We start from the raw sequence: 11,381 nt of genomic DNA, 5'->3' as shown, positions 1-11,381 counted from the left end.
ATTTTGCAGAAGACTGTACTGCAGGCATCTTTTTGGAGTTATGAAGCATAACACTTTGCTTTGTTAAGAGTTGTATTCCCTGATAAGGGGGCATATCTAATGCAAAATGGCACATTCCCTTGCACAACCCTTCTCAAAGGGAGTCCCTTTGCCACAGAGGTGTTGCACAAAGTGTACACTATGTGAAAGAAATATAGCCACAACAGAAGTCCTCCAGAGATATGGAAGGACAGTTGATAGCAGCATTTTTGGCTGAAGATCGGGTTTTAATGCTTCCTACAGGCAGCAGTCTACAGTGGTCCTATATGGAGTTGGAACACTGAGTGTATAGAGAAAAGCATGGGGTTTTTAATCGGCTCTCATAAAATACAGACAATACTATAAAGCACCAGAAGGCTACACCACGCACTACCCTCTTTCCCAAGCAGGGAGAGCAGAAAGCTCTCATTCTTCCTGCCAACAATAACTTCATCCACAGTGCAGGAAATCACAACTTGCCATCTTGAAAGTATTACCAAAATGTCCTTCCAGCCAGCACTCCTTTGCCTTCCTCATTTCACTCACAAGCAGATTGCTGCATCCTTTTGTTGTGAAAAACCTCCTGGAGAAATAAAAGGACTTTCTTGGTTTTCCAAGGGATTCATAACTGACATTTTGTCTACCCGCATGTCTGGTCCCTCTCACATCGCAAGAGTTTTCCACTAAGTCACGGGAGTCCTTTAGTACTGGAGACTTCTTCAACCATCTCATTTACTCTCGTTCATGTAATGAGTAGGGTGCAAACTGCTTTTGTCATATTACACATTTTTGTTCTTTGTCAGCTGCCTTAATATTTTTTTGTTCTGTTAGGTAAAACCCAAAATGTGTCTGGCTAATAAATTATAGAAATAGCTACTTCTATGACAGGAATACCCTGAGAACCCACTCAGGCTCTACTCCCCTCAACACCATAAAAATGCTCAGGAGGAGACAACCTATAACTCAGAATCTCTAAATTTAGGCAAAGACAATGCTAATGAAGATGGGAATTCTGAGAGGAGAGAATGAGTGTCATAAGGACAAGACAGGGTGCATATTTGCAGTCATCCATAATTGACATGTTCAAAGTCTCTGTTCTCTAAGATACACACAGAAAATATGAACAATACCAGTATTGCCTGCAGAGAACTTGTGTCATGTTTGCTAATTTTCAGGCAGCCAATTAAATTTGCATGTGAACTGAACAAAACAGAGTCACTAATTTATTTGTGAAGTTCATGTCAGTATTTGTACTCTCACTAAGCAAGCCAAAAGAATTAGTGATTTAATGTAAAAGCTGTGTTCAGATGAAATGTACAGTCACTGTACATACAAAATCATTGCCAGTGGAAACAACTCACACAGTGAACCTGCTAATTGCCCTAACTTCATAAACCCCACACTGGATCCAAGGTCTCCGTACTCAAACAGCTTGGCTTGGCTGCTCCACCATGGGTTATCAGGCATGGATTGCAGCAAGGCCAACACCGCGGCCGTGTAAGGCAGCTGCAGGCGTGGACTCCCCTGTCACACAGCATGTAGAGCTGGGGCCTTGTTTTCCACCAGAGGCATCAAAAAGCTCTCAGAGAGGCTGGGGTCCCTTCAGAGAAAGGAGCTACCATGGAGCTCGGTCTAACCTGCCTGGCTTCCCTCTCTGCTCAACAGAGGGATGAGTACGCTCCCAGGGACCAGACCAACCGCCCTGTGCAATGACCTGGTGAGCTCACACCTCTGATTTCTCTTCAGACATATGAAATCAATCACATAGGCCTGGATCCAGAACAGGACGGACATACCGCGATTCTCATCTCTGCAACACGTCATGTTTGAGGCACCTGAGTCCAGTACTAGAGCTCCTGAGTCAGATCTGCTTCTCCGAGCAGGCACCCCAACAGCCAGCACTGCACGCAAGAGATCGCCCAAGACATGCGCAGAGACGCCACGTCCTATCTCCACAGTTTAGGCTTCCTATTCAGTGTGAGGAGGATGTGAAACAAATGAGTCTTTGATCTCACATTCTGAAATCTTTGAGTAATTGGTCATCTGTATAAATTTATAACAGGTAAGTCCCAAACACTCCCAGATATTACCTTTGATGGGTGTCTACTCCTGATATGAATAATAAAGAGATAGAAAAATTAATATACAGTGACTGTTGACTTGCTATCAATAAAGATGTGACTCTTAGACAAAAATATGAAATCACTTTATAAATGTAAACAGTTCCAGTATCCTGAGAGGCCGGCAGGCTCACTTGATTTACCTAAGCGTCAGAAGCAACAAAAATATTTAAATGTTACCCCAATGTAGCCATTGATTTAATTACCACATTAGTCCATCATACGTGAAAAGTGAGCTCAACTGTTTCAAACAAAAAGTAGGAAAGGTTATTACTTATTTATAGATTGAGGAGCAATGGTAAAGGAAACTGGGACTTCATATGATGTTGTACTAAATAAACACCAAATGATTAATCTGTGCTATGAGTGTTCTTAAAAGCCTAGAGGCTTACACACAGCAAATGCATCTACTGTAATATGGTGAATATTCATTAAACTGTTCTAGTAAATAATAAGGAAAAATTCAGAACAAGTAGATAGACGAGATACTGCATGGATGACTCGCACATATATGACTTTGGCGTAAGTCATTCCATCTGTTTCTACTTCAATTTTTCTGTCAGAGAGTGCAAATAAACAGACTACCCCCTCCTTTTAAAATTGCTTGAAACAGATAAAAAGCTAAATACAGGGGCTAATATCACAATATTTATTTCACATAAAAATTCAAAACCTTTAATTAATGACTATAAGATGCATCTGGCCATTTGGGTATGCTGGTTCGCTTTTTATTAGTAAATCAAGTTAATCTTGTCCAGGTTGTATTTCTATCCTACAGATAAATATGTCAGAAGATGAGGAATATATAACCATTTACTGGGGTAGCAGGAAACCTAGCATAAAAATAAGGAAAGAGTCAAAGAGAAGATTTATTTCAAAAGACGGTCTCGCCTGAATGCAGTTGCAGGACAGGGCTCTCGGTGCATACACAGCTCGTGGCCTCCTGGCACCACGCGGCGGAAACAACCGTGCAGCTTCACTCTTTCTCGGGAGCGTGACGATTAGATAGTCTGTACGTCTTTTCCCTTTCAGCGTCTTGCAAGGAGGAACAATTCAGGAGAAAAACTGCCATGCAGTGAAATGAACTGTTGGTAGTTTTATTTTCGTGCTTGGTGTTCTGCATGCCAAGCCTTCGCTTTTTGTTGTAAAGACGAAGCAGCAAGAGGGAGATTTGGGTTGGTTTTCCCAGAAACAGCATCTCTGAGCAATAAAACTGGGCCAAATTGTGTCGCTGTATATATGCAACCAGCAAGATTCAAGCGTTCCTTTCGGTTTGGTTGTAAATTCCTACAGGAGTGTTTGTGTTTGAGCCGCCCAGCCTTCAAGGGGGCTTTTCCCCATATAAGGAATATGAGCAGAGAAGGCAATTGCAAACCAGCTATTAAAACTTACTGAGCTAATTTGCTAAGAGGTTGTCAAGTTAAAAAGATTAAAGTTCCCATTGTCAGCATTATATTTGCACATTCTCCAAGTTTAATATTCAGTTGGATTCTAAAAATCATTCAGATTTCTCTCTTAATTGTAGGTGGTATATCCTTCTCTCACTGAAGTCCAGAAGCATCTTACAGTTGGCAATCTCAGCAGCAACACAGGATCCTGACGTCAACTGCAAAAAGCAATTTGAAGGCTGAGTGTTGCAGCAGTTACTTACGTGAGGTCCCTCACGAAATGCATGGAGAAATCCTGCTAGGAACTTGTTTTAGAGATGCACAACTGTCACCTACTGTGTAGCTACGGTTACATTTGCTTGGAAATAAATTATTATTTAAGAACCTGCTCAAAAGCAGATGACCTGAGATTTTCCTGCAAAACCAGCAAGTTGCCCAGGACACGTTTATGTGCCTTTGCTGCACAGCCAGAGAGGAGCACAGCGAGGTAAAAACCATGAACCAAATCTTCCCCATCACCAACAGAGTCACAGGGGATTAAAATTCCTTGTAGGAGGAAGCGCTGTTTGTACCATTGCCATCTTCCACATAAGCCCCTGGAAAACCCAGCAGGAGACTCCGCAAGGATTTGCATCGCTCCGTGTATATCGGGAGGCAAACTAGGAACAAGTTTGGGGAGACAGCTTTCGTCTAGGAAAAAAATATCACCTCTAATTAGGTATGGCAAAGGTATTACCTACCACCATGCAGGCTCCGGGAAGTGCTGCCAAGAGGGCTACAGTGTGGGGTAGCCCTGGGCCATGAAACTCTCTGGCCTGCCTCAGAGCTGAGAAGGCCTCGGGGGCAGATAGTCGGGACAGAAGCGGGACTGAGCTAGCCTGGCTCTGCCCAAGAGCTGGCGCATGGAGGCTGCATCACTAATTAATTTCCCGTACTGGGCAAATCCTACCCTGAAGGAAAGGTTGTAACATTTCCTTTTCCCAGTGCAAGCTACTCCCACCCAGGGGACCATCTGGGTCTTTTTATACGACATTATATATTGTATAAAAAGCGTGTGCTCTTTACAAAGGCTTTTTTAAGGTCTTGCAGCCACTTTCGTGTATGTGTGCGCTGTCTTTCACATGTTTAGCTGATGCTTTCATAAGACACCCATGAGCAGGACGCATCCTTCCCCGTTTCATCGCCCCATGCGCTACACGCAGCGCCTCTGTGAGCGAGTCTCCTCACACCTGGAAAGAAAAACGTCTCCGGTGACTGCAAGAAGCCCCCTCACGCTGCAGCCAGGCAGGCTCCGCTCCCGCTTCCCCAGCCCGCACCACGGTTTGTCACTGGATACTGGGACAGGGCACTGGGGCCGCGCCTTTGCACCCGTGTCCCCACACGGGGCGGCCTTGCCCTGGCCCACCCCGGCCCCCGGTGTCACCGCGGACCGGCTGGGCGCCCAGGGCTGGCCAGCGCGGCCGAACCCCCCCAGCCCCGAGGGGCGGCCGAGGCCGGGCACTGCGGCCAGGACGCCTCTAGGTGGGGCCGCCCGTCTGCCGGCAGCGCCCGGCCGGCTCCGCCGCGGGCCGTCCCGGCCGCCGCCGCTCGGAAACGGGAGGGCGAGGGGCGGCGAGCCGGGCTCCTCCGCGGTGGTGTCGGATAAGGAGCCGGGGGGGTCTCCGGTGGGCACAGGGAGAGGCAGTTGTGGGGCACGGCGGCGTTTGGGTTTTCCGCGCTGCAATGTAATACACGTCTGCAAAACGGCGGATCCGATACAATATGTGGTGTTTGGCTGCTTCCAAACCGGGGGTGGGGGGGGGTGGGGGGGTGCGGAGCCCTTATCAGGAGCGGGGACAAGGTGGAAATCGTGCCGCCGCCGACGTCCCCGTTTCAGGCGCTACCCTGCCCGCTCGGCTGCCCACCCCGCTGCCTCCTCCCGTCCCCCCCGAGCCTTTTCCTGCGTGGAGGGTTTGCGCCCCGTTTCTCCCACACACGCTCGGAGGGGGAGCCTGCGCCCGCCGCACGCCGTGGCCGGGGAGCCCTTGCCCTCCGGTGCTGCCCCAGCTGAGGGCGGCCGGGAGCCGGCTGCGAGCCCCTCCGCCCGGGCGGTCAGTGCGGAGCAACGCCGGGCCGCCGCTCTCCCCCCTCTCCCTCCCTCCTTCCCTCCCTCCCGCTGCCCGTCTTCCCCGGCGGGGCTGGAGGGCGGGCGCGGCGGGACCACCCAGCTGGCCCCCGGCCGCCGCAGCCCCGGGACCGCCGGCCCTGCCCGGCCTCCCTCCGCCGCTCCCCTGCGCCTTACCCCCGCTGCTGCTCGCTCTCCTCCCGGCCTCCTCCCCAGGCATTTCCTCTCCCGAACAGTAGTTTTCTGGTCGGGAAGAGGGCGCAGAGATCGCCCCGGGAGGCGGGAGAGGGGGAGAGAACAAAAAAGAAAAAAAAAAAGAGAGAGAGAAGAAAGAAAAAAAGAAAAGGAGGTGGCAGGGAGGGAGCTGGGTAAATTAGCAAAGAATTACAGCCATTATAAACTAACCGCAGGTATTTCCAAGAGCTTGGACGCGAAGCCTTGTAAATCAGGGACTTCGCGGGCTGGAAGCTGCCTGTGCCGGAGCTCGGAGCTCGGCTGCACCGGGGAGAGCGCGTCTTCCTCCTCCCCGCCGCTCCCCCAGCCCCAAAGCGGCCGTCTGCTCTGCCTCCTGCTCGGCGGTCTGCCGCACCTGAGCGGAGCCCGAAAAAAGAAGCGCACGCCGGAAAGCTGCCCCGGCCAGTCCTGCCCGGAGCTCCCGGCTCCGCCGTGCCCAGAGCCCCTCTCCGGCCGTCGACCCAAACCACGGCTCCCGCGACCCGCACCTCCAGCCTCTCCCCTTCGAAGCGCGGAGCCCTTCCTCTCTCCCCACGTCTCCGTCCACGCGTCTCCTCTGATACCCCAGAGCTAAACACTCTCGGCTGTTTAGCACCCCTTAAAATGCCCGCACAGGGCACCCTTCCTACACCTCCTACACATCTCCTCGTAAGTGGGTTTCTCGCAGCTTCCCCAGACGCCTCTTATTTCCCTCCAGCTGTTACAAAAATCCCCTTTGGATATTTCCTGAGCGTATCGTGGCACCGGAGTCTTGGGTGGCAGAAGCGATGGCTTTCCCGGGAAATACCTGGGTGGGAAAAAGGGATAACGAGTGAGTCCAAGCAAGGTTACTCAAAGGGGCTGAATTTGTTCAGAAGGATAAAGCCTGTTCTCGTTCAGCCACGCAAAGGTGCTCTCCGGCTTCGTGCTGCGTATGAAAGCGGGATTATTTATTTTATTCATTTATTTTCCGGGTAAGAACGATGATTGAAAACATTTAATTCGTGCCAGAGTCGTTGATAATCAGTTACCGTGGCTTCGCGGTCTACTGCAAACAGACGCTCATCTCTGCGGGATTAAGTAAGGAAATGTTGGAGGTGGACGCACGCCTGTGAAGAAGCAGGTTAACACCCTGGGAATTCGGCTCACGAAGCAAAGCCGAGTTTGGGGGTATCATTTTGATATGCTCTGGCTCGTTACGTCGCCGCGTCTCCCCAGCACCACAAAACCACGGTCGTGAAGCGCTGGCATTTAATTTCTCGTGTACCTGCTTGATACCCTCGCCGGGGTTTTTCTGTTAGCTCTGAGAGTGCCAATAATGTCTGAAATAAAGAAAAGCATGATGCTTGGGGGCACATTGTTGTTTTGGCAACGAGTCGCATTTCTGCAATTCACGTGCGTGCAATAGTTTCCAAAAGCTTCTTGTTTAGGGCCATTTTCTTTCAGGGAAAGGATCGTTTCGAGGAAAGCGGTCTTTAATCGGCGAGAAATTGCCCTCCTAAAACGGTCTTTAAAAACCCCATGAACCGAAGACCGTCCCTAATATAAAACGGACCACGTTTTTAAACAAATGGAACGGTGAAAAGCCCATTTGCAAAAACCGTTCGAGGCTACTTTGCCTTTACACCCACAAGGCGAGCGGCCGGAGGTTTGGGCGCTTCCCCCGCAGCGCACACAGCCCCGGTCCCGGCGCGGCGTCGCGGTCTCCGACAGACCCTGAAACAAGCCGTTTCCCGAAGCTCTTCCCCCAGCAGCACGCATCCAATGCTGGCCAGCCTGCGGCGTCGTTCCCGTTCCCCCGCGACGTTTCCCGCCGTGACCGGACCCTTCCCCGCCGCCGGGCTGCAGCCCTCGTTGCCCGGCTCGGCCGAGGCGCGGCGAGAGGGGAAGCACCCTGAAACTATTATCCCTCACTCTCCGGGTGGAAGCCGCCGCTCTCCGCCAAGGAGAGGCACCCTCCCTCCGAGGGTCGCCTCCGCCACGGGCGGCACCGGCCGGCAGCGCGGCGCCCGGGGAGCCCGGCGGGGGGGGACGGGGGGGGGGGTCGGGGAGCCCCGAGCCCCGCGGGCCGCAAGGGGTTAAGGCGCGGCGCGCCCCGCCGCGCGCCCCGCGGAGCCGCGTCGCCCCGCGGCGGGGAGCCAATCGCCGGGCGGGCTGCGCGGGGGCCGCCCAATGGGAAGGCGCGGGGCCGGCGCTGTCAGGCGGCGGTGAGGGATGACAGCGCCGCCCGGAGAAAAAGGAGAGGGCGGGCGCGGGGCGGGACAGAGCGGGGCGGAGGCAGCGCCCGCGCCGCCAGGGACCCGCGGCGGCGCCCGGCGGAGCGCGGCGCGGCGGCCCCGGCCCTATGGGCGGGCGGGCCGGCAGCGGCGCAGAGAGGCTGCCCCCGCTGGCGCCCGCCCTCCCGGCGGCAGAGAAGGGCCCGGCACCGGCGCGGCCGCGGCCGGCGATGCGGTCGCCCAGCTGAAGGCGCGGCGCGGTCCGCTGCTCGCCCGCGGAGGCCGCCCGCCGCCGGGCCATGGCCGTCCGCGGCGGCAACGCCCTGACGCCTTTCTCCATCCAGGCCATCCTCAACAAGAAGGAGGAGCGCGCCCGCCACGCGGCGGGGCGGCCGCCGCCCCCGGGGGCGGCCGGCGGATGGCGGCTGTGCGGCGCCGCCGAGGGCCCGCCGCTCCCCTCGCCCGCCGCCGCCGCCCGCGCCCCAGCGCCGCGGACGCCGGTGGGCTGGGACTCGGACTCTGCGCTCAGCGAGGACCCCGAGGGCGAGCGGCGCTCCGAGGAGGAGGGCGCCGGTGGCAGCGCCCGCCCCGCCGAAGCCGCGGGCGGGGGGCGGCCGGCGGCGGCGGCGGCAGAGGAGGCGCAGCCCCCGGAGACGGCGGAGCGGGACGCCGCCGGCCTCAGTGACAGCGAGATGTCGGCCGCCGTCTCAGGTAGGGGCGGCCCCGGCGGCGGCCCCTCCGCACCCGCGTGGGGAGGGCGGGAGAGTCCCGGGCGGGGGGGGGACTGGGGGGGCGGGGGTGATGTGTGTGCTGAGAACGGGAGACGATCGGGGCTTTCCGCCGGCCCCGCGGGGTTGTGCGACGGGCCCGGGCTGTGCCGGGGGAAAAAGCCCCCGAAACGCGTCCCGCGGGGCGCGGGAGGGCGGAGCGGGGAGAGCCCTTTTCCGGGCTGAGCCCGCAGCCCGGGAGGGCGCCCGGCGCTTAGCGGAGAGCGAGAAACCCCGGCTGCCGGCGGCGGCTGTCCCGGCGGCGGCGGGGTGGGCAGCGGCCCGTCGGGCTCTCCGCCCGCCCCGTCGCTGCAGGCTGGCCGCACGGATCGCGCCCGGCCGCCTGCGCGGGTGCGGGGCGCGGGGGGTGTGGGTATCCCGGTGCCTGCCTGCCCTGACCGCCGTGCTCTCGCCCTGCCCGCAGATCGCAGCCCCCCGGAGGAGGAGGACGGAGCGGGCAAGTGCGGGAATCTGCTGCCGGGGGAGGAGGAGGCGGCGGCGCCGAAGCCGCGGAAGAAGCGCTCCCGCGCAGCCTTTTCCCACGCGCAGGTCTTCGAGCTGGAGCGGCGCTTCAACCACCAGCGGTACCTGTCGGGGCCCGAGCGGGCCGACCTGGCCGCCTCGCTGAAGCTCACCGAGACGCAGGTGAAGATCTGGTTCCAGAACCGGCGCTACAAGACCAAGCGGCGGCAGATGGCCGCCGACCTCCTGGCCGCCGCCCCCGCCGCCAAGAAGGTGGCCGTCAAGGTGCTGGTGCGCGACGACCAGAGACAGTACCACCCCGGCGAGGTGCTGCGGCCGCCCTCGCTGCTCTCCCTCCAGCCCTCCTACTACTACCCCTACTACTGCCTGCCCGGGTGGGCTCTGTCCACCTGCGCCGCAGCCGCTGGCACCCAGTGAGGGGCACACATACATACACCACCACCACCACCCCCCACCACACACACTGGCAGCCAGGAAACCCATCTCCCCTCTGCCACCACCCCCCCACCCATCCATCCATCCATCCGGCTTCTCAAATCCAGAGCCCCAGCTGCAGCTCTCAGTGCCTCGGACAGTATTTATTATTATTTTATTGTTATTTTTATTATTAATATTATTTGGATGGTTCCTCACCCGCTCCTCTTCCAACGTAGGACTTCTCGGCCACCCCCGCCCCGACCCTCACCCCGTCCCCACCCCGCCAGCTGAGGACTCTCGCGATTCGGCACGACTAGTTCATGGTATCCATGTTTGTCAGTGTATTTGGTGTAGACTTTTTGTTTGTTTGTTTGATTTCGCTTCGGATTGGTAGAGACTCGATCTTGTGTTGGAGAGAGAAAGAGAGAAAAAAAGGAGAGGAAAAAAACCCCACAACCCGCAAAACCAAATGCAGCTCAAAAGAGATCAAGGACTCCCTCGGTGGATTGTAAGGAAGATTATTTTTGACGTCTGTTTGAGTCCTTGGTCTTCCAACTCGTTGCAAACTGAGTGTGCCTTGTATGGTGCTGAATGTAAGGAAGCCTCTTTCAGATCCCCCCTGCTCTTGTTGCCCATGTTATTCCTGTACTCCATGATCCCTGGCAAAGGATAAATATGTCACAAAAGGGTGAGACTTATATCGAAACTCCAGACTTCTTTTCCTTTTTTCCTGAGATCTTTCTGTGTTCAAGGAGGGAGGACTTACGGATTTTTCGCACTTTCCAGTTGTATTAAAGTTGTTGTTATTATTTTTATATTCAATGTGAATATTTCTAGTCAGGCTTTTTAAGAAATCGATGTAACGGGAAATTTTAATACCATCAGTGCCTTCTGCAGTTCTTCTGCAGACCTCTCCTTCAGGGGCGGGGATTTCTCGTCTGCTCAGCAATGTAATTACAGTCTCTTTCTTTCAAGGTAACTCATTGCTTTTTTTTTTCCTTCTCCCCCCCCCCTTTCTCTTTTAATGGCACTGTGCACTCAACTAGATTATTTACTTCAAATGAATTGTGAATGTTTGTAAGCTACCCGCTGTACTTTTTTTTTTTTTTTTTTTTTTTAATTTATAAACTTTAGTTTAACACTTAGCTCTGCTGCTTGTGTCGTTTCTGAGAGCGGACACGGATTTCCCCAGCGACTTTTTCCCCGCAGCAGACTTCAGGCTGTAGTTCAGACCATGTCCCTCCTTTTTCCACTCGCACGGAGGCTGGCGGTAGCTCTGGTGGGAACTGGCAGCTCCGGCGGTGGGGAATCGTGGGGCCTGGAGGAGATCTCGCCCTCCGGTCCCCAGGCCCGCTCTGCCCGTGTGCACCGTGCAGCGCCGGTGCCCGTTCCCTCCGTGGGAAGTGGAGGGGGCGAAGGGGCTCGGGCCGGGTGCCCGAAGGAGTTATTTGATAACGCGTGTCCAGGATGGAGCGATCGCCCCTTCTGCCGGAAAGCCGGGATCGCTGGTTTAATTTACGGCTGCCTGGGTTACGGTGAGGATGCGGTGCGGTCGGAGGAGCCGCGGGGACATCAGGTCGGTTTTCCCGGGCGAGGGCGGTCTCGCTGTGCGGGCTGGGACGGGCGGCCCGGCAGTCGCCCTCTTCCACGGGCCG

At 55.6% G+C, this 11,381-nt stretch overlaps 1 protein-coding gene across 1 annotated transcript; it reads left to right on the top strand.

Annotated features, from left to right (window-relative positions):
- Positions 1 to 8,358: 8,358 nt before the first annotated feature.
- NKX3-2 (NK3 homeobox 2) lies at positions 8,359 to 9,726 on the top strand. Its single transcript, XM_050896586.1, has 2 exons — positions 8,359 to 8,770; positions 9,251 to 9,726. The coding sequence occupies exons 1-2, from the start codon at positions 8,359 to 8,361 to the stop codon at positions 9,724 to 9,726; spliced, it is 888 nt and encodes a 295-aa protein (XP_050752543.1).
- Positions 9,727 to 11,381: the final 1,655 nt, after the last annotated feature.

Source organism: Gymnogyps californianus, chromosome 4, assembly GCF_018139145.2.
Source record: "Gymnogyps californianus isolate 813 chromosome 4, ASM1813914v2, whole genome shotgun sequence".
NCBI lineage: Eukaryota > Metazoa > Chordata > Aves > Accipitriformes > Cathartidae > Gymnogyps > Gymnogyps californianus.
This window is presented reverse-complemented; position numbering and strand designations above follow the sequence as displayed.

What these genes read in the sequence shown, in the direction of transcription:
- NKX3-2 (XM_050896586.1), top strand. Translation starts at nt 8,359, where the DNA reads ATGGCCGTCCGCGGCGGCAACGCCCTGACGCCTTTCTCCATCCAGGCC. An exon ending in GATGTCGGCCGCCGTCTCAG is followed by an intron (nt 8,771 to 9,250) that starts GTAGGGGCGGCC and finishes CCCTGCCCGCAG; the next exon opens with ATCGCAGCCCCCCGGAGGAG.